General features: G+C 52.3%; 1 protein-coding gene across 3 annotated transcripts in view; it reads left to right on the forward strand.

Moving 5' to 3' along the window:
• LOC129518699 (uncharacterized protein CXorf49 homolog) overlaps nucleotides 1-16201 on the forward strand; it is a 42446-nt gene extending 26245 nt beyond the window's left edge. The window contains exons 2-7 of one of the 3 annotated variants that reach the window (XM_055338889.1): nucleotides 10618-13513; nucleotides 14162-14318; nucleotides 14851-14927; nucleotides 15206-15251; nucleotides 15918-15959; nucleotides 16069-16201. In XM_055338889.1, the coding sequence (XP_055194864.1) occupies nucleotides 12263-13513; nucleotides 14162-14318; nucleotides 14851-14927; nucleotides 15206-15251; nucleotides 15918-15958 (1572 nt within the window). In that variant the 5' untranslated portion in view covers nucleotides 10618-12262 and the 3' untranslated portion in view covers nucleotide 15959; nucleotides 16069-16201. Of the gene's footprint in view, nucleotides 1-8210; nucleotides 13514-14161; nucleotides 14319-14850; nucleotides 14928-15205; nucleotides 15252-15917; nucleotides 15960-16068 lie in introns of those variants that run through there. The other 2 variants (XM_055338890.1, XM_055338891.1) reach the window with 2 other exon arrangements.
• The last annotated feature ends 5780 nt before the right edge of the window (nucleotides 16202-21981 follow it).

Consider the following 21981-nt stretch of genomic DNA (forward strand, 5'->3'; position numbering starts at 1 on the left):
TTATGCTGCAGTAACAGTCTTGAATTCTCACTCACAGGAACTTTCCAAGGTGGATGTAGGGGAGACGGCTCTGTTCATCAGTCCCTCAGCAATCTGGGCTGGTGGGAGTTCCCTTTTGAACATGCTTCCATAACTGCTACAGCAGGAAAAGGGGCATATCATCTGACTTACATTTTCAAAAAAATCCCCCTCACTGCTGTGTAGAGAATGGACTGTGGGGCAGCAAGGGCAGAAGCAGGGAGACCAATGATCAGGCTTGGGTTTTGGTCTGGGTTAGAAGTGATGGTGACTTAAAAAAGAAAAAAAATTTGATAGTGACTTGAACCCTACTGATGGCCATGAAAGAAGGGAGAAATGCAGGGATTGGGGATATAGTTTGGAGTGAAGCAGACAGGATTTTCTGATGGGTTGGATAACAAGAGTAAGGAGGATAAGGCAAGGATGACTGCTAGGTTTTTGGCTTGAACATACGGGTGGGGGGTGTCTGTTCTCAACTGACATTGAAACCGCAGAATCGTTGGAATTATCAAGACATATCTTGGTGACAACTGAAAGGAGCCTCAGCTTGGAGTCCTTAAGGGTGCCTCTCCAGCTGTTTTTTTTTTATTATTTATTCATGAGAGACACAGAGAGAGGCAGAGACACAGGCAGAGGGAGAAGCAGGCTCCCTGTGGGGAGCCCGATGTGACACTCGATCCCAGGACCCTGGGATCATGACCTGAGCCAAAGGCAGACGCTCAGCCATGGAGCCACCCAGGTTCCCCTCTTCCAGCTGTTTTGTAAAGGTTTAAGTAGCAAGACCTTTTCTGTTTTGTTTTTTTTTTTTTCAGGAGAGCTCTTTGATCATGGACACACAGGCCTGTACACCTGTATGCCCACATGTTCACACACACACACACACACACACACACACACCACAAACCACTGTAGCAGTTCTTTCTAGACCTCACACAGCAGTAGTCCTGGGGGTCCTTCAAACTCTTTAACCCGTCCCTGTCAGAATCTATGTTTCTGATAGGAATGGACTTGTTGCTAAATATTTTTAGTTGGAAAACAAGAGCTACACCCTTTCGGGGCCTCCCTCTGGGTAGCAGCTCCTTTGCTCCTGGGAGGAGGCCAGCAACAATGAGAGACCCAGGCAGTTCAGAGAGCCTTGTGCCTGTCAAAGTGGTTTCCAGCTTTGAGAAATGTGAAAACCATAGCAGCGGCACATTTATTAAGCTAAATGCACCCAATCCAGAGTCACGGTCTGTGGTTAAGTATAATTGCTAGCTAAATGCGTGGCCTGTTGCCTGGGCAGCTCGTTAGAGGGAGAGAGAGTGGTAGAAGACTGGAAATAAAATGAATGAGGCTTGGCCACTGACCAGTTGGTTCCAGGTAGAGTCAGTTCTGACCGAGCTAGGTTTCACAGTTCAGGGTTTTCAGGGCTTCAGGGTGGGATTTGCATCAGTGGGGCAAACAGATACTAATGGGCTCGATTCAGACGCTGGTGGCCAAACTTCTCTGTAAAGGTCAGCAAGAACTTATTAAACTCAACAGCAAAGAAACAAACAATCCAATCATGAAATGGGCAAAAGACATGAACAGGAATTTCACCAAAGAAGACATACACATGGCCAACAAGCACATGAGAAAATGCTCCATATCACTTGCCATCAGGGAAATGCAAATCAAAACCACAATGAGATATCACCTCACACCAGTGAGAATGGTGAAAATTAACAAGACAGGAAACAACAAATGTTGGAGAGGATGTGGAGAAAGGGGAACCCTCTTGCACTGTTGGTGGGAATGTGAACTGGTGCAGTCACTCTGGAAAACTGTGTGGAGGCTCCTCAAAGAGTTAAAAATAGAGCTACCCTATGACCCAGCAATTGCACCACTAGGGATTTACCCCAGAGATACAGATGCAGTGAAAAGCCGAGACACCTACACCTCAATGTTTATAGCAGCAATGTCCACAGTAACCAAACTGTGGAAGGAGCCTCGGTGTCCACCGGCAGATGAATGGATAAAGAAGATGTGGTATATGTATACAATGGAATATTACTCAGCCATTAGAAAGGACGAATACTCACCATTTGCTTCGACATGGATGGAACTGGAGGGTATTATGCTAAATGAAGTAAGTCAATTGGAGAAGGACAATCATCACATGGTTTCACCCATATGGGGAATATAAAAAATAATTAAAGGGATCATAGGGGAAAGGAGAGAAAGTGAGTGGGAAAAATCAGAGAGGGTGACAGAACATAAGAGACTCCTAACTCTGGGGAATGAACAAGGGGTAGTGGGAGGGGTGGTGGGCGGGAGAGGGGGGAATGGGGTGACTGGGTGACGGACACTGAGGTGGGCACTTGACAGGATAAGCACTGGGTGTTATACTATATGTTGGCAAATCGAACTCCAAAACAAAAAAAAAAAAATCTACAAAAAAAAAAAAAAGGCCAGCAAGGCAGTCCCCTGGGCCTCACAGGCCAGACTGGGAAGTGCCTCTTTGCTAGGAAAAGCCTAGGGGATTTGTGAGGGGCCAGAGGCTTCTCATAAGTAGGAACTAGGCTTCTGTGGAGGGAAAGGAGTCTCCCCCCTGCCTGGGAAGGGGAAGCATGTGTGAGGTGCCTCTCTTCCTTCCCACCACAATTGTCTGTGTCCCTCCCCTCCTAAGGATTCTGAAAGCCAAGTGTCACTAGGAGCGTTTTTACGGAGATAAAAGGATCGTAGTTACATACAGCTTTTACGAGGTAAGCATCATCCCCCCCATATTACAGAGGGGAAAAATGGAAAGAGAGGAAGCAGTCATTTATTTGCCTGAGGCCACACACCAACCAGGTGGCTGAGCTGGGTTTAGACTCCAGGCTCTCTGATTCTTGGCGCTTGATGACACGATGCTTCTTCCTGGGCATGGTGACAGGCACGCTGTGCTCCCAAGGCCAGAGATGGGAGCAGGAGGCCTCCCTCCCTGCTCTCCACCTACCACCTGTCAGTCAGCCTGGGGCCTGGGTGACCTTCGGGGTTCTTTCCAGCCCTGCCGATCAACAGCTCTCCGAATCCCTGGACCTGTTTCTCATCCGGAAACTTAGGCAGTGGATTGTCAGATGACCTCTAAGGAGCCCGCCAGCCTGGACAATTCATTCTATACACCTGGAAGGGGCAAAGAGCCCAGCCGTTTTCAGCATGTGATGCATTGAACCTTAGGGAATCTCAGAGATGTTTCAGGGACTGCCGTGAGGAGTTCTGATCCTGTCTTATATTTTGGAGATCTACAGGTAACTTTGTTTGCCAAAAGGTGCAGCTTCTAAAAACAAGCAAATAAACAAAAACGAGCAAAATAAAACACCTCACAGCCCCTGAACCAGACAGTGAATGAGAGATAAGGTTGAACGAAGGCATCCGCTGGCAATGAGAGTGGTGATGGTGTGGTGGTGGTATGTGTGTGTGATGGCGGGGGCAGGGAGCAGCGTGGGGTGGGGTGGGGTGGCGTGCGGTGGGAAGTATGGACTGGAAGGAAAAAGAGGAAAACCAAAACAAGAGGGGAAAAATAAAACAAGATTAGCTTTTTAGTTCCAGCAAGTTGCCATTTTGAGGAAAGGGGAAACTCTGAGAAATGACAGGGGCATCCTGGCTGGTGAGTGCCTGCTTTGTCCCAGAGTTCTGCTCACGAGGTCTCACTCACAGAGTGCTTGTACAACCCCTTTGGTTCTAAGCATTCCGCGTTCCTATTTTAAAGGTGAAAGTACTGAGGCTCAGAGAAAGAAAATGACTTATCCAAGGTCATGTAGCAAGTAAACTGTACTGCTCAGATTCAAATCCAGCTCTGTTTGACCTCGAACCCACAGCCTCTCCCATTAGAATCACACTTCCTAGGAGAGGGTCGAGGAGTTACAGGTCAATGGGCACCAGGGGACCTGTAGCGCCTTCCTTTGGCGGCAGGGAGAGTAGGAGGATCTGTGGAGAAGCAGCAAGCAGAATTCGCGTTCTTGGCGATTAAGGGACTCGAAAGAACTGAAGAATAAGTAGGTGTTAGGTAGGCGAGGGCGGGCAAGAAGGAGGAAAGTTAGGAGGTGGAGGGGGAGAAGGTCTGAGCCTAGAGAGGCAGGCAGAAACTAGATCATGAAGGACGCTGTGGATGCCATGTGGAGGGGCTTGGGCATTATCCTGAGGGCAGCAGGGAGCTCTGGAATGGTTGGCCATTTGGTTATGCTGTCACCATGGAAGCAGTGTGGAAGATGGCTTGGGATGGGTCCAGGTGAGAGGGGATAGTGACTGGTGAAGATAGCTAGAATGGGGCTGGAGAGAAATGGATGGATCTGAGGCACATTTAGAAGGCAGACAGATAACATGAATAGACATACGTGGACAGTACAGGAAAATCAGGAGTTGAGAACTTAGGATTCTGGCCTGTACAACTGGATAACAGTGATAGCAGTAGAGTGTGATGACTAAGAGCAGTGGCTCTGATGCCTGACTGCCTGGGTTTGAATCCCAGATCTGTCACTGACTATCTGTGTGACCTTGGACAAGCTCCTTAACCTCTCTCTGTGGGCTTCAGTTCCCCTGCCTGTAGAACGAGGGTATTAATATCACGTGCCTTATAATGATTAAGTGAAGCAGTACATAAAGCACTTTGAACCATGTCTGGAGCATGAGAAGTGTTCAGTAAATGTTAGCAATTATTATAGACAACAAGGAAGAGGAATAGACTTCATGGAAATGATGATGAGTTCAATTCTAGGCATGCCAACTTTAGGGTGTCTGTGGGATACTCAGGTGGAAATTGGCTATATAAGTCTGTGGCTCAGGAGATATTTGGGTTAGAAATATGTATATGAGAGTCATAAGCTTATAGAGATAGTAATTGAAGCCTTGGGAGGCTTTTTCCGGGGGAGGGTAGAGGGAGAGAGAGAGAGAGAATACCAAGCGGACTCCACACTGAGTGCAGAGCCTGATGGAGGGCTGGATCCCATGACCCTGAGATCATGACCTGAGCTGAAGTCAAGAGTCAGATACTCAACCGACTGAGCGACCCAGGTGCCCCGAAACCCTGGGAGGTTTGGCAGGGAGAATTCGTAGAGAAGAAAAGGAGGCTACGCGCAAACCTCAGCTTTTGTCGGATGGACAGAGGGAAAAAGAGTGCAATGAGGAGGCTGAGCAGCAGCCTGAGAGTCAGGAGATGAACCAGGGGAAGGGCACACCATCGCAGAGGCCAAGATGAGTGAATGTTTCACAATGGAGGCAGTGGCCAGTGGCAGCAATGCTTTGGAGAGGCTTATGTAAGAGGAGATCTGAGAAATGACAATGGCGCTTAGCTACAAGGAGATCATTGGTGACAATAGTTTTCATGGAATGATACAACAGGATGTCAGACTAGACTACATTGGGTTGAAGAGCAGGAGTGAGGAAATGGAGATAGCAAGTGCAGACAGCTCTTTCCAGAAGTTTGTCTGTGAAAGGGAAGTGAGAACAGATTACACAGGGTTATGGGGAGACAGAGGGCGTCCTTCAGTGCCAATGGAGATGAGGCCAGGCAGACAATGGAGGATGGAAAATGGGAGGTACAGGGGCGAGGGGAGGCAATTGAGGCTTGAGGGGGCTGAAATGGAGAGGAGATGGAATGCAGAGTGCAGGTGAGGAGGTCTGCCTCAGGCAGGAATCATTACAGGGAAGGAGGAAAGTATGGATGTGGTGAGTGAGCTTGTAGATTTCCCTGTGGAATGTTCGCGCCTTGTGGCTTTTCTTTCTTTTTTTTTTTTTCTGTGAAATCAGGTGAGGGGAGGGACACCTAGGTGGCTCAGTGGTTGAGTGTCTGCTTTCAGCTCAGGGCTTGATGGGGCGGGAGGGGGGGTGGCGGCGGCGGCAATGGAGTCCTGCAACAGGAGCCTGCTTCTCCCTCTGCCTGTGTCTCTGCCTCTCTCTGTGTGTCCCTCATGAATAAATAAATAAATAAAAACTTAAGAAAAAGAAAAATAAATCAGGTGAGGGGGACGTGTGGTAAGGCTGAAAGTTTGTGGATGATAGTGGAGGCCGTGGTGCTCAGAGAGCCACTGGAGAGAATGGGAGAGAGAGCCCAACGGGGACTCAAGGAAAGGTTGCCCAGCCACACTGAAGGCCCAGTGGAGGTCGAGACTCTGCATTTATAGTGTTTTCCATCTGCAAGGTTGGGGTGTTTTCTCCAAGCAGTGCTTAGCAGTCCCGGGGGAGGAGTAGAAAGGGTAGATATTTGGATTGATTTAAAGGCTTACGAATTCACAAGGCAGACATACTGAATCAGAAAGATGAGGATATTGGCAAGTGAGTAGTTAAAAATGATTGCCCTGTAATTCCCCTGCTCTTCAATTCAGAAGCTCCCCCTCCCGCTTCCAGAAGTTCCCCCTTTTCTTTACTCTATGTCATAGCTTCTGCTTCACTCAAGGCTCTTTCTTTTAATTTTTTTTTATTTATGATAGTCACAGAGAGAGAGAGAGAGAGAGAGAGAGAGAGAGGCAGAGACACAGGCAGAGGGAGAAGCAGGCCCCATGCACCGGGAGCCCGACGTGGGACTCGATCCCGGGTCTCCAGGATCGCGCCCCGGGCCAAAGGCAGGCGCCAAACTGCTGTGCCACCCAGGGATCCCCACTCAAGGCTCTTATACCACCTCATGGCTTCTGCCTCGTGTGTGTGTGTGTGCTTCTGCCCCCCTTTATGGACCAAGGACCCTCTCGTGTCTCATGTTCAGCTTCCACAGGAGAGCCTATCTGAGTGATTCCATTATTCATTAGCTCTTATGTTTGGCAGCTAGCTCAGGCTGCTGGCCAACCTATGGGTTGACTCTGCCCTGAGTCAGGGACCTACGTCTGGTCCATCCAGCTGTTTCTAACATCAACATTCTTCAGAAGGTGCAGTGAGTAAGACAAGCAGAATGGGTGAGAATGGAGGCTCTGGAGCCAGATGCCTAGGCTCAAATCCAGGCTGTTCCACTTACCATGTGAACTTGGGCAATTTGCTTCACCTCCCTGATACGTAGTTTCCTCATGTCTTAAAAGGATTCAGTGAGGGATGCCTGGGTGGCTCAGCGGTTGAGCATCTGTCTTTGGCTCAGGATGTGATCCCGGGGTCCTGGGATGGAGTCTCTCATCAGGCTCCCTGTGAGGAGCCTGCTTCTCCTTCTGCCTATGTCTCTACCTCTCTCTCTGTCTCTCATGAATAAATAAATAAATAAAACCTTAAAAAAAAAGGATTCAGTGAGAGTACTTGTCCCAGAAGATCTTTGTGCGAATGAAATAAGATAATAAGCGAAAAGTACCTAGTACAGTACCCGGCACATAGTTATTTCCCTGTAAGGATTATGTGTTAGTAGTATTATTACTGTTATGATCATTTTACTGTGAAGGCAGGCACTTAGGGCCTCATAGGCTTTTGGACAAGACATCAGGGGGAGGCGGGATTTGAACCTCAACGCAATTTAACGGACAGTCTTTTCTTCACACCAGCTTTTTGCTATTTTCAGGTCTTCTGACCTTCCCTCAGGGAATGTTTGTCACCCTACTGTCTCTGAGGGCCCAGAGCTTTCAGTCTAGTGAGTCTGCTGCAGGCTGAGGACTGAGCTGCCGCATCTGCTTATCCTTGGCTGGGAAGGAATCCTGGCAGCCTGACCTCTCTTGTGCAGTCGTTGGTTTCTATGAGTCATGCTTCTCTTATGCTAAGCCCAGCTTGGATTTGGAAGGGGGCTAGGGGAGTAGGGGTGGGGTGAGGGGAGGAAAGGGAGGAGGAAGACAGCAACTTAGCTTCTGTCTGAGTTTGTTGGTTAGCTCAAGTTATAGGACTCTTAGAGCCGGAGTGAGGGGATTTGAGGCCCCACTGTGACCAGGCTGCAATGGAGGGGAACCTTCATTGAATTTGTGAAGCCCAAGATATCCAGAGTATGAGCCACACCACCTCCCCAGGCACCTTGACAGTCAGGACATCCCCTCTCCATCTCTCTCTCCCCTAACCCAGATGGGTAAAGATTTATTTTCCCAGAAAAGAATGCAAATCACTGACCCAGGGGAAAGCGATAGATCCAAGAGGCCCATTGCCCAGAGATTAGGCTCCTAGAAATGCCCCACCCTCATGAAATAGGTCCCAGATGGCTTTGTCTGAGCTGGTGTTTCCCCAAGGACTGGGGCGGGGGTGGGGGGGACAGGCCACTGGTGGCACAAGAAGTAATTCCAAGTGGTATATGGCTCAATGTTTTTTTAACTTCATTAGTCACGAATTTCTTTTAACGTGTTTTAGAAAAGATCTAAGTAGCGCATGAACGTTGGTGGCTTCAAGGGTATTATGGATTAGAACCATGCTGAAGCTTTTTTCTTTTTTCTTTTTAAGATTTTATTTATTTATTTATTCATGAGAGACACAGAAAGAGAGGCAGAGACGTAGGCAGGTTCCTCGCGGGGAGCCCGATGTGGGACTCGATCCCTGGACCCCAGGATCACGACCTGAGCCAAAGGCAGACAGACGCTCAACCACTGAGCCACCCAGGCGTCCCAGGAAACACCCGTCTTAAACAAATCCTGTTACCTTTTCTGCTGCCTCTTCTACCCTCCCCCGCCCCCTCTCCCAGATTTGGGGCTTCTGCTTTGGGAGTTGGCTAGTAGACACATTAATCTGCCTGGTCGATTGTCTTCTCACCAGATCAAAGCCCAAAGCTTCATCTCCTTTTCTTGACTTCGTTGGTCTCTGTTGAGGGCTCTCATTTCTCTCCCTCCCACCCCCACTCCCATTCCCCCTTCTTCCCCTCCTTCTCCCACCACCTCTCTCCCTCTCCCTCCCTCTCTCTCCTGGCTAGCTTTTGGAGATATTCTTGACTCGTTCTGTTCCCTTTTTCATGCTCAATCACTGACCAAACCCCGTTCGTTCTTCCTTCATTGTACCTCTTGTACTGTGTCTCTTTCAACTGTCATCACCAAGGTAGATGCCACAGCCTCAGACCACACCTCATTATCCAATTAGTCTTTCTCCAGCATAACTTTCACCATGACTTTCTCCTGGACTGGTTCTCCACTGAGCATCAGATCATGGCCAAAGTCCTGAAGGAGTGATTCCTAAGTCCTTGGAATGTGGCCTCAGCCTAAGATCTACCCATATCTCCCATTCCTTTCCTAGGACCCATGTAGGTCTTTACTGCTCCTCAGGTAGACCACGCTCACTTCGAACTCTAGCTCTTCCCTATAAACCTTGATCAAAATAATTTTCTCAGTCCTTCTCATTTGATCACTTACTTATATGTCATATTGTGCTCTTTGTGGGCTTTTGTGTATGTGTGTCTCCCTCAGTAGACTCAGCTTCTGAGGTAAAGGAGTGTGTTTTCCATTTCTTTTGTAACCCCATTGGTACTTAGCAAAGTGCTAGGTGCCTGGCAGATACAGTTGGGTATACTTTGAGCTGCAAGTATCAGAAAACCCAGCCTATTAGCAGCTTAAACACGTAGAAGTTAATTTTTTTCACAGAACAAAAAGTTTAGAGGCAAGTGTTTGCTTGCTCTACCATCCAGAGTGAATTGGCTTTCAGCCTCATACTGGTTGCCTCGTGGCCACAAGGTGACTGCTGCACCTCCAGGTATCACATCTGAATCCCAGCAGGAAGGAGGAAGAAGGACCTAAGGCCTCTCCTCAGGGAACTTTCCCCTGTTATTTGAGAAGGGAGTGCTCTCCCAGGAGACTGACCCTTTCATCCCACCAGCCAGAATTGTGTCATGTGCTTACTCTTAGACCAATAACTGGTTTAGACCAATTCTAATTCGAGCCCAGGACTGGGGCTGACAAAGATCCTCTCATATCAGGGAAAGGGTCTTTGCCAACTACCTGAACAAACCGAAGTTCTGTTAGCAATCAAGAAGCAGGGAGGGAGGGATCCCTGGGTGGCGCAGCGGTTTAACGCCTGCCTTTGGCCCAGGGCGCGATCCTGGAGACCTGGGATCGAATCCCACGTTGGGCTCCCGGTGCATGGAGCCTGCTTCTCCCTCTGCCTATGTCTCTGCCTCTCTCTCTCTCTCTGTGACTATCATAAATAAATAAATTAATTAATTAAAAAAAAAGAAGCAGGGAGGGATAGCTATTAGGTAGGCAACTGGCCGTGTATACCAAAAAACTCAATAGAGACTGGTTTAGAGAACAAGTAGCTTGCTCTTTTTTGTTTGTTTGCTTTGTTTTGTTTTGTTTTGAACATCATTTTTAAAAAAGCTTTTATTTGAGAGATAGAGAGTGTGTGTGTGCATATGGTGCAGAGGGTAGGAGACGCAGACTCCCCGCTGAGCAGGGAGCCCGACATGGGGCTCGATTCCAGCACCCTGGGATCATGACCTGAGCCAAAGGCAGATACCCAACTGACTGAGCCGCAGGCACCCCCAGCCTGCTCTGGTTTTGAGTCAGGTTCTGAGATGTGGAGGGTTTGAGACCAAGAGTTTTCCAGAAAAGGCCATCTTCCCTGTGCCCACACAACTGCACCCAAGTGTTCCCCAGCTCTGAGTTGGAAGGTCAGACAGACTAAATGGGCTCTCAGCTGTGCTTTCCTCAGATTAAAGGAAGAGTCTGAGCAGAGTGTGGTGCTGTCCCATTGAGTGACTGCTAGGTGAGTAGTTTCTCCCGGTGGCTCTACTTCCAGGACTGAGTGAGGAGTAAATGGAGAGGCCTGCTTCACCATGGAAGAAACCATTCCTGTCTTCGGATCTTTGGTTTTCATGTATGTTTTCTGAAGTAGGTCTGAAACTGAATTTGCATCCAGAGAAAAAAACCCAGAAGAGGAACCTTCCAAAGGCAAATTATACAGAGTGCTATTTATTATGGCAACAAAAAGAAACCACCCAAACAGCCAATTATTGGGATCTGGCTAAGCAGACTGTGAGTTTTTGTATATTTGGCTGTACTATGGTCACCAGGTTTGACAACTTCATGAATTCTGCTGGCACACACACGAAAAATATTTGTATGGACTGATGTTAAGAGAAAAAAGAACAAAATAGTCATGGTTCTGAGCCTCTGTCTCCCCTTCACAGAATAGGGTATGCCAGTACCTGTCTCCAAGGTTGTGGGAACGGAACTTTGGGATAGACAAAGCCTTGGGCTTGCCCAATGCTGGGTGTGGGGGTGGGATTGTAGAGGAGAGTAGTGGCACAGGACAGTCCTGTGTGTGGGTAATTGGGCAGAATCAATACAAAAAAACCCATATACAATAGGTCTGATATATTTGACCAAGGTGAAGCACCTATCACACTAGGATTCGCCAGCTTCTTCTACAGTGGCACTTATGTCCCGATGGAAATGTGGGCACCAGAAGCCTCCGAAGTAAATGATTGGGGAACGGGTGGCATACTTTCTCCGAGAAGGGGCACAGAGCAAAGGTTTTCACATTGACACATCGTTCACTCTGTCACAACTGCTCAACCGGATAGGCGATCACATTGGTCTGTGGCTTTCCTCGGGGAACTTTATTGCCAGGCTGGTTTGGCGTACAAGCTGGGTTTGCCCACCCCCCGGCCCCATCTTCGTCCCCTGCCCGGCCTGCAGAGGACTTTCTTGGTTGTAGGGTTGATGGGTGTCTTCTCTGCCTTAAGGTTCTCTATTCAAGACGAGTAATCTCGGGCCAAGCAACACGCTTTCCATCCTGCCAGGGATCCCGAAAATCCTAATGACCTTTGCTAGTGGCTGAATCATTCAGTGCATCTTTCCTCCCTTGTAAGAGAGCAGTTACAGTGGGTACCTCAACCTTAGTATTGTCTTGAGGATGTACGATTAGTTTATACAGTGCTTACAAGAGGGCCAGCGATGACTCCACCAGGAAAGCAGGCTCCAGGCCAGGCCAGGGGAGGCGGGACCAGAGCAGCCGGGACCAACGCCTGGACTCGCTCACACCGAAACCCGAAACCCGAAACCCGAAACCCATAGCCCCTCCAGGGTGAACCAACGGCCTTCGACTCTATTGGTCAGGGCCTCGATGGGCGGGCCAACAAGGGGCGCGCTGGTTGGCTGGGGACGGACCAATGAGGAGGCGGCGGCGCGGGCCTCAGAAGGGTGCGCCAACCGCGCGTTGTTTGAGGCCATCTTGTGCTGCGCCGCGACGACGCCACGTCGCCCTCCCGGGGCTGGGCACCGCGCCTGTGGCAACCGCCGGAGTCGCCAGGACACCTCGCGCCTCCCTCCACGCGTCGCACACCGCTCGCCTCCCGCCTCTCCCCTCTCGCCTGTCGCCGTTGGCGCCTGGACCAGGGTGATCGTCTCCGCGGAACCCCCGGCTGCCAGGCCTCGCCAACATGAGCGCCCCCGACGAGGTGTCTGTCTGGGGAGCGGGTTTCGGTCCGGAGGGCGGGGAGCAGGCCAGCGGAGCCCCGCGGGGACCAGGACTAGGTCTGGATCCCGGGCCGCCTCGGAGCGGCGAGGGTGAGGGCGGGTTCCCAGACCCCGAGGGCTTCGAGTCTGAGCGGGAAGTGATGGAAGCGGGAGGGCCGGTGCTTTGGGGCCGCGAAGGCCGCCCCGGCACCCCGGCCGACGACAAGGGGGACGCCCTGGACTACGCGTCCCACCTTGCTGACGAGTCCGGGGCCGCCATCGTGCAGCAGCTGACCGACCCGGATGCCCTGGGCGTGCGGAGAAACCCATCCCCAGAGAGCTGCGCCGCTGAAGGGTCTGGCGTTTGGGCGGGCCTAGAGGCAGGGCCCGGTGGTCGAGGCGCGCTTGCCCTGAGCCGCGGAGAATCGCAGCCGCCTTCCGCTGTCCCGCTCCACCTCGGTGGGCCCGAGGGAGCCCGGCCCCGGGGGAACCCGAGAAGAGGTTCCAAGAGCAGGTCCACCGTCAGGGTGGATCGCCAGCGGCCCTCCGCCAAAGGCCCGGGCCGGCGGCCTTCCGACCCTGAGTCATCAGATGAGTTCGGTGAGATACAGCTGATGAGGGTGAGCATTTACTCCAAAGAAAGAGGCCAAGCCAAGCCCAACAGCCCCGAGGATCCCGGGGACACACCCAGACAACCGAGTTTCCATGTCAGGGAGAATTTCCTTCACGTGCCAGGTTCTTTCCTGTCCTCGGCTCCCCGAGGATTCACTTCGGTTGTGGAGAGGCAGGCCGTGGGAGAGTTGGACATCTCCTCCTCTAAGAAAATGCAAAGTGTGGTCTGGGGGAAGGGAGGGAACAGGCCCAGCTACCCAGTAGCCGCCGCCGCCGCCACCGCTGCTGGCAGCCTGCCCCCGGCCACCCCTAGGAAGAAGGTGGCCCAGGAGAAGAGATCCGTAGGGGGGGCCTCAAAAGTTACCCAAGGGAGAAGCTTTCCTCCCTGGGGGCAGAGAGTCTCGGCAGCTCCCCTGGAACCAGCCACCTTTCCCCCAATCTCTGGGGTTCCGCTGCTTGGGAGGAACAAGAGGTATTCCTTGGTTCCATCGGGAAGCAAACAGTCCAAGCACACCGGCCGCTCCCGGAAGAAATCTGGGCCCAGGAGGACACGGGAGTCGGAGCCAGTGGTGGTGACAGGAGAAGGCAGTGACTCAAACAGAGACACAGTGCCCAAGGGCCAAGTGAGTAGGCCATGCTCCTCCTCTTCTGTGCACCCTTCCCCTTCCCCTCCTCCTCCCCTGCCTCGTACTTCTTTACCCACAAACCCTGTCCGTCCCTCAGGGGTTGCCATGGGTGCCCCTGGGTCATTGGGATCGTTCGGATGCCAGATCGGGTCGTGGGTCTTTTTCACGGGGGCAGACAGTAAACTAAGGTAGCACTCCGTGTGTACCCGCCACCGTTCTGGACCCTTGGCACGTTTCCTGCCTCCTCCCGTCAGAGAGGGGCTGGGATGGATGGGAGGGCTGGTAGCTGATTTGAAGCCAGGAACCCCTTCAAAGTCTGGAGCACAAACCTTCAGCCTTTAGACTCATCAGCTTCCTGCTTCCTGTTTTCTAGCTGGTCCCCAAACCTTGCTTGTGGGGAGCCTGGCCTTTGTCAGCCCGCTACTCCTTCTGCCTGGCTCAGCTCTGCCTCCTGGCCCGGGGCTGACTGAGGGAGAAATCACCAGCCACATCGGCCTCTCAATTCCCTTCCCTATTCCCTGTCTCACACCACCCGTACACGCACGTGTGCAGATGTGCACCTGTGCCCACCTACCCACGCTCACAGACACACGCACAAGCACACCCCACGTCCCAAGTCAGATCAGTGAGAAATGTTTCCTTTAGCTTCCAACACACAGGCCAGGGCCATGTTGTTCGGGCACGCATCGTGGAGAATGCAGCAGTGGCGACCTCGACACCAGAGCCCCCGAAGTTCCAGGAAGCTCCGCGCCCTCAGCCCTGAGCCAGGGAGACGTCATGCCCAGAGGGCGTGCACCCTCCAGTGAGTCCTGTGGGTTTCACAGGAGTGCAGGGGAGAGGAGATGAGGAGGGAAACTTCTGGCTCTGGCTCTGCTGGGGGCCTGTCAGCTTTGCTGCCTGCCTCCCCACCTAGCCAGGCAGCTTCTCCCAAAGGACCGGCCTTCAGCCACATCGTCCCCTGCGTGCGGTTTGTGCAGCAGGGGTGATTCGTGGCACTGCCCCCAAACAGCAGCTCAGGACATAGGCTTTGAGCAGAACAGAGCCGTTTTTCTGTTCAGTCCTGTTTGGCCACATTGCGCGTCCTGGGGGCTGCCTGTGGCTGCAGCTCTGGCAGAGTGCAACCCAGAGCCCCCGTCCCTGGGGACCACCTTCAAGGATGGGCCGCCCCTAGGGGACAGGAGGGGCAGTCCCAGAGAGAAGGTTGGAGCTGCTGGCAGAGCAGGGGCCACTTGTTGCCAGCAGAGGGTGGTGCTGCCTCACGTTAGACCCCGCTTAGGCCCTCTCCACCTCACTGGGGGCCTTGGAAGCTGGATTTCATGTTCTCTCCCTCTCAGGTGACCAGGAGCCGCTTGACCACCTCCCAAGACCGGAAAGGCTGCAGCAACCACCTGGAACACAGGGCTGTCCTCGGGTACTGCTGCTTCTGGCTCCTAGAAACGCAAGCTCAAACTAGATGGTGGGATCCGTGTCCAGGCTAAACTGCCATGTGTGCCTCTTCCCCCTGTCCCCCCACCTCGCCTCCATTCTGCTCCCCACAGAGGGAAGGCGCCTCCTTTCCACTGAGGAGCCTGTGCCAGTCTGGTCACTGGGCCTGGGGATGTAGTGCCCGTGGGAGAAGGGGAGGGGCCGGAGAGAGAGGAAGCCGGAGGATGCTAATCATTGCTGTCTCTCTGCTGTCTGCTGGCCTAGTGTCTCGTGCTACAGAGAGAAATAGACGACCTGAAAGAGCAGCTTGGTATGAGGAGCCTCTGGCTGGGGCCCGGGTTGGGGCAGAGGCAGGCTGCAGGGAGGGCGGGGAGGGGGGGCGCGCGTCTCAGTGCAGCACCCCACCCGGGATGGGCTGTAGGTGCAGGCAGCCGCACGGGGCCCAACATCCCTGTGGGGAGGAGAACCGAGCAGGCCTGGCCCTGGAGCCCGCTGTGCATGTATAGTTAGCTAGGTGTGCGCACAGACAGGGAAATACGGCCTCAACTGCACACATGCTTTGCCAGGGAAAACGTGTCCCAGTGGTCTCCCCCTTTTAGGACGTTTAGGGATGCCTCGTTGATTTTCCCTTTAACTGCTCCTCTGTATGGCTGGCCCGGTGTGTGTTCGTGTGCGTCTGTGAGCGTGTGTGTGTGTGTGTGTGTGTGTGTGTGTGTGTGTGTGTTCGTTCGCCAGTTCTGAATGGTTCCGATGTGCCCCCAACAAAGCTTGAGAAATGCTGGCACATGTTGTTCCCTTAGAAAACGCATCCATATTTAATTCAAGTTGGGGGTGAGTGAATCAGGCCCAGGGCTCTCTGGATAGTGGCTGGAGGGGGTTTCCGGTTGCGGGGCTGGGTGGTTCCCCACGGGGACGGAGGGACGGGCTTCTACATCCCCGTGTCTGGAGTGCCTGCTCACGCCTGTCTCTGTTTCAGCAGCCATGCAGTCCCTGACTGACAAGTTCCAGACCCTTTGAAGTGAGTGTTACACACACCATACCCCCTCCCCACAGTCGTGGCCGCTTAGGAGGGCCGTGGGCTGGCCCCGGCTCTCGATGCTCTTCCCTGACTCTGCTCTCTTTGGCAGGTCGGGCCCAGCATCTCCGTACAAGAGGATCAGCTGGTACTTCTGGAGCCAGGAAGTTGTGGCCAAGCTGGTTCCCTCCTGTTCCACCTCAGCCAGGGCTTCCTCTCCCTGTTCTTGTGCCCCCTCCCCACCCCAGTTCACAGCAGTTTCAAATTAAAGTACCTCTCAGGTCTGTGGTCTGCCTTCTCTGTTGGTGGTGGTGGAGGGGGAGGGGGCGGGGCAGGGCAGGGAGCTGCTCCATTTCCCAGCCTTTTCCAGAACAGGACCTCTGGTATCCTGTGGTAGGCCTTCCTGTGGGGAGCTTGGGCCTGCCTCTGCTAGGAGCCCTGCGGTCACGTCCCCCTCGTGCCCCGCGTCTGGGTTCTGCGTGGGCTCTGCCTGGCCACGTGAGCATATGCGGTGCCCCTTCCCCACCCCCCGTGGGCCCCCTTCAGGTTCTCCCCTAATCTCCCCCTCTTTTGGGGTCTCTAGGTGCCCATTCACCACCCCTTCCGCCTTCAGCAGGAACCGGGGACCCCTTCCAGAGCTCCTGTCCCTCTTCCCTTCCCTCCTTGGGATCACTGTCCTGCTTCTCCTGGCCAGCCTGCTCTGCTGTCTGAGCGTCCTTCATCACTCCCGTGGCTTTCTGTCATCGCTGGCCCTCCCTGGCCCTGTGCTTCCACGGGTGTTAAAGAGCACAGCTGAGCTCATCCTCCCACCCCCTCCCCGGGCCCAGTCCCCTCTGCGCAGTCCTTCCCTCTCTCAGTGCCACCACGCACAAGGACAACTGGCCCAGGAACTGGCACATCCTCCTCCTTAGCCTTGGGTTTCCAGACCCATCAGTTCTCCCTCCTCGCGTTCAGTAGGGGGGCGGAGGCAGGAGTCACAGCCCAGCTACAGGGCAGGTGCAGGGGACTGAGGAGAGGAGCACAGCTTAGTCTCTGGGCTGGAGGTGGGGGCAGTGAGGCTGGTGGTGGCTCTGGGCCAACCTGGGGCAACCTGGCCGCCAGCAGCTGGAAATGGATGGTCTAGCTGTCGCAGTTCTCACGTCCCTCCTGTCCCAAGCTGGCTCACCGCCCCCCTCCGACCTGTACTCTTGATTGGAAAGCGGCCGTCCGTTTCTATGGCAAGTGTGCGTGATGGGTCTCCAGGTGCCTGTGTGGTCCCCTCGCAGTGCTGTTGGACCGGCACCACCGTGACACAGGGCTTCCTGGAAGCGCTGTTTCTGTGCTCAGGCTCCCTGACCGCCACTTCAGGTCACACAAGATTTAGTCTGGACTCCCTGTTCCACTGCCCCCTTGCTGAAGGGTGGCGATGGCCTCCTTCCTTCAGCCAGGACCCAGGGCTCTGCTGGCCTGAGACTCAGAGGGACAGATCTGGGTCTGAGTGGTGAGAGGGTAGCTTCCCGAGAGACCGGGTATTTCATGCACAGCAGGGAGGGGGGAGGGGTTCGGTGGTCCACAGAACAGACAAGGCTGGTGTGTGCGTCTGGACGTGTGTGGGAATGCAGTTGATCGGGGATGATCTCCCTTGAGGGAGAGAGAGACGATTCCGGGAGTAAAGGGAGTGGGGCCTGTGGTCAGGAACCCGTGAGGGATTGAATGAGCAGAAGCAAGGGGGCGGATTCACTTTTCAGGGGCTGCTGTTACTTTCCTAACCCTGGAGGGGAATGACGTGGAAGTCCCCAGACGTGGAATGACGCCAGGACAGGGTGCCGGGACCCTCCAAAGGCCGGGAGCCCCCAGAGGAGTCTGTGGATCCTACTCTGTGATCCTATGCCGTCTGAGTCCTCCCGTGTGTGTTGAAGGGAGGAGAACGGGAGGGAAGGCTAGCTCGGAGTGGCTGGGACAGGCGGCATCTTAGCAGCAGGGAGCTCGCCTGGGACATTGCTCTGCCAGGAGCTGAGGGGGACAGGGGCAGGATGGGCACAGTGAGGCTGGGAGGTCGAGAGTGGCTTCCCCACGGAAAATGGGGCCGACTTGGCTCCCCACTATTCTCAGCCTGCCTGCCTTCGGGGCCCTGGGCCATGAACTCGGGGCCAGACCCTCTCCCACGGGGGTGGGACAAGCGCAGACCTTGGCCTGGAGAAGAACATTCGTGGGACTTAATCCTTCCACTCCAAGCCTCTCACTTGAGAAGGTGGACGTTGCTTAGGGCACGTCCAGCCTGGACCCAGAGGCTGTGGTTATTTCCTGGCGGGGTAACACGGTGCGCTGTCAACTGAGTGAATGCTTTTGGCACACACCTTCCCGCTGGGGTGTCCGTGGGTGGACTCGAGGCCAAGCGGCGACCGGGGAGAAGCCCAGCACCCGCACCGCCCAGGAGGCCCAGAGCCGTGGTGGCCACCGTGAGGAAGGGGAGAAGGGGACGTGGCAGGGCATGGGCACAATCCTCGCTGACTGGTTTGGCCAGCCTCCCTTCCCTCCTCTGAGCTCACGATCTCTGTTCCATATTCAGACTCAGTACCACAGAGTCATGTTGTTGTAAACCCATACATCACAGGCTGTGGCTCGGCACCTTCCTGCCCCAGGAGAAGTAAGTGGCAGATGGTGAGGCAGAGATGAAGGGAGTACTTGTCCCCAGGGGAGACGAGGAGGTGGGACCCCCGCCCTACGGCACTGTGCCCCTTTTGCCTTCCCCCTCACGCCCCCTCTCCAGCCAGGGAGGCAGTGGTGGCTGGCCTGGAGAGCTCTAGGCTCCGGCCTGCCTCGTTCTGCTGCCTTCCCAGCTCCGGGGCCGATGCCTCCCTCTCCACCACCCCCAGCACCAGCGCCAGTGCCAGCGCGGCCACCAGCAAGCCTTTCTCTGCAGATGCTTGGAGGGGCGGGGCTGGGCACACCCCAGGAGTGCAGGAGGTGGTGAGCACTGGAGACGGAGCTGGGCGTGGTGGGCAGAGGAATGGTCCCTGAAGATGCCCACGTCCCAATTCCTGGAATCGGCTCATAGGTTGTGAGCTTGCGGGGCGGCGGCAATGGTGGTGAAGGCTGCAGATGTCATTATGGTTGCTACCCGGCTGACCTTAGTTGGGGAGATTCTGGCCTGTGTTTGCTCTGTGTGGCTGACCCGCATGCTGGAGGTGCCAGTGATCCATGTGAGCTGTTACCTGCATGATCCTTGGGTGCACCATTTGCATGACTAGAGGGTGTTCACTGCCCCTGTGTTCCTGCCGGGGTGTATTCCTGGGAACTACCACTCCGATTTAGAGAAAGTTGATAGTAATATAATCTCTTCTTTTGCCCCATGCCAGTCTCTTCTCCTCCCTAGTTCTCTCGAGGTTCTCTCATCGTGATCCTCAAATTCGAAAAGTAATTGGTAAGACACAGTATCCATTCATAATGTACTTTTCACAATTTTTTAAAAGTTCAAAATTACTGAGGGGCAGCCCGGGTGGCTCAGCGGTTTAGCGCCGCCTTGAGCCCAGGGCCTGATCCTGGCGACCCGGGATCGAGTCCCACATCGGGCTCCCTGTGTGGAGCCTGCTTCTTCCTCTGCCTGTGTCTCTGCCTCTCTCTCTCTCTCTCTCTCTCTGTGTGTGTGTGTGTGTGTGTGTCTCTCATGAATAAATAAATAATTTTTTTTTAAATTTGTTTTTTATTTTTATTTTATGATAGTCACAGAGAGAGAGAGAGAGAGAGAGAGAGAGAGAGGCTGAGACACAGGCAGAGGGAGAAGCAGGCTCCATGCACCGGGAGCCCGACGTGGGATTCGATCCCGGGTCTCCAGGATCGCACCCTGAGCCAAAGGCAGGCGCCAAACCGCTGCGCCACCCAGGGATCCCAATAAATAATTTTTTAAAGTTCAAAATTATTGAGACAGAATTTACAGCAAGGTCTGAAATCCTTAAGTACTCATAATGTTAGGGAACTATCACCACAATCAAACTACAAAAAACCTTCATCACCCACCAAAACCCATCATGCTCTGGTAGTTCAAACCCTTCTCTCAACCCCAAGACATGGGAAACTGCCAATCAGTTCTCTGTCCTTAAGGTCTGGACTTTGTGAGAATATCAAAGAAAGGGAATCCTGTGGCTCTAAGGGTTAAGAGCCCAACTATTGTTTTCGGGTCAGGTCATGACCTCATGGGTGGTGGGATCTACACCTGGGATGGGCTCCTCACTCACTGGGGAGTGGGCTTGTAGATTCTTTCCCTCTAGCCTGCTCATGTGCCCCTGCTCACTCTATGATCTCCTATATGTGCGATTTTCCTTTCCCAACTTGTCATTGACAGGATTTAGTATCCAGTTATTGTATCCTCACACAATGTGTTGGGGAATGTCCTTTCTCCGGTATTTCTATGAACTTGTATAATGTGGAAAATGTTTTTGGGTAAGGTGTTTGTCTGAAGTCAGTGGAGAAGTCTGGATTTTTTTTTCTGAAAACTTTTTTGACTAGTGATATATTTCTTTATGGTTATAAAACAATTCAGATTGGCTATTACTTCATTTTTAAAAAAAAAAGATTTTGTTTATTTATTCATGAGAGACATACAGAGAGAGGCAGAGACATAGGCATAAGGAGAAGCTGGCTCCCCGCAGGGGTCCCAATGCAGGACTTGCTTCCAGGATCCCAGGGTTGAGCCAAAGGCAGGTGCCTAACCACTGAGAACCCCAGGTACCCCTTGTCTATTCCTTCTTTTGTGATTTTTGACAAGTTATTTTTTTCTAAAAATTGGTCACCTTTTTCTGAGTTTTCAAACTGATAGGCATAAAATGGCATATATAATATCTTCTTTTTCCTCAAATTTAATTTTGAAAATGTCTCTCCTACAGATAATTGCAAGAAAATTACAAGAAATACTCATATATCCTTCACCTGGATTCACCCGTTATTTTTTGTCACATATGTCATTCTCTGTCCCTCCCCTGTGTGTATGAGTTTTATTTTTTTTAATTTTATTTATTTATTCATGAGAGACACAGAGAGAGATAGAGGCAGAGACACAGGCAGAGGGAGAAACAGGCTCCATGCAGAGAGCCTGACGTGGGACTCGATCCCAGGTCTCCAGGACCCTAGGCTAAACCGCTGAGCCACCGGGGCTGCCTTGTGTATGAGTTTTAAATGTTTCATTGAATCATTGGAGTTACTTGAAGAAAATACTTCAGCATATATTTTTTAAGAAAAATAATAGTCTGCTACAAAGTCTTTTTATTTTTTAAAAAAATTTTCTTTATTTATTCATGAGAGACACAGAGAGAGAGGCAGACAGAGAAGCAGGCTCCCCGTGGGGAGCCTGATACAGGACTCAATCCCAGGACCCTGGAATCATACATACCCTAAGCCAAAGGCAGACACTCAACCACTGAGCCACCCAGCTGCCTCCTGCTGCAAAATCTTAATGCAGTGATCACACTCTGAAAATTTAACTTTGAAACAAGACAGTACGTAGTAAAGATCCTCACTCAAAATTTCCCATGGTCCCAAAATTATTCTTTGTACCTGATTCCTAAAACAAAAACAAAAGCAAAAACCCTCATCTTTCCAATTTAAAATCATACATTGCATTGCAGTTGACAAGTCTTTTTAGTGTCATTTAAACTAACATATGTTCTCAGACTTTTTTTGTTGGTCTTGCATGACATTGCCTTTTGAAGATTGAGTCCAGGTGTTCAGAAAACCTCTCGGGTTGGATTTGTCTGATTGCTTTCTCCTGTTTAGTTTCAGGCTAAACATGTTGGGCAGGAATACCACAGAGGTAATGTTCTGTCCTTCTCTGTGCATGACATCAGGATACGCTTGAGGTCAGTTGTCCCACAAGCTGATGTTAATTTTGATCATTTGGTTTTGTGATAATTTCTACCCTCTCTTTTCCGATGTTGGTGTTTTGCTCCCTTATTTCCTTGACCAATCTCTCTAGAGTTTCACCAATTTTATTATTTTTCCAAAGAGCCAGCTCCTGCCTTTGTGATCCTGTCTGCTGTATACCTTTTTCCTC

Source organism: Nyctereutes procyonoides, unplaced genomic scaffold (assembly GCF_905146905.1).
Source record: "Nyctereutes procyonoides isolate TBG_1078 unplaced genomic scaffold, NYPRO_anot_genome, whole genome shotgun sequence".
In the NCBI taxonomy this organism is placed as follows: domain Eukaryota; kingdom Metazoa; phylum Chordata; class Mammalia; order Carnivora; family Canidae; genus Nyctereutes; species Nyctereutes procyonoides.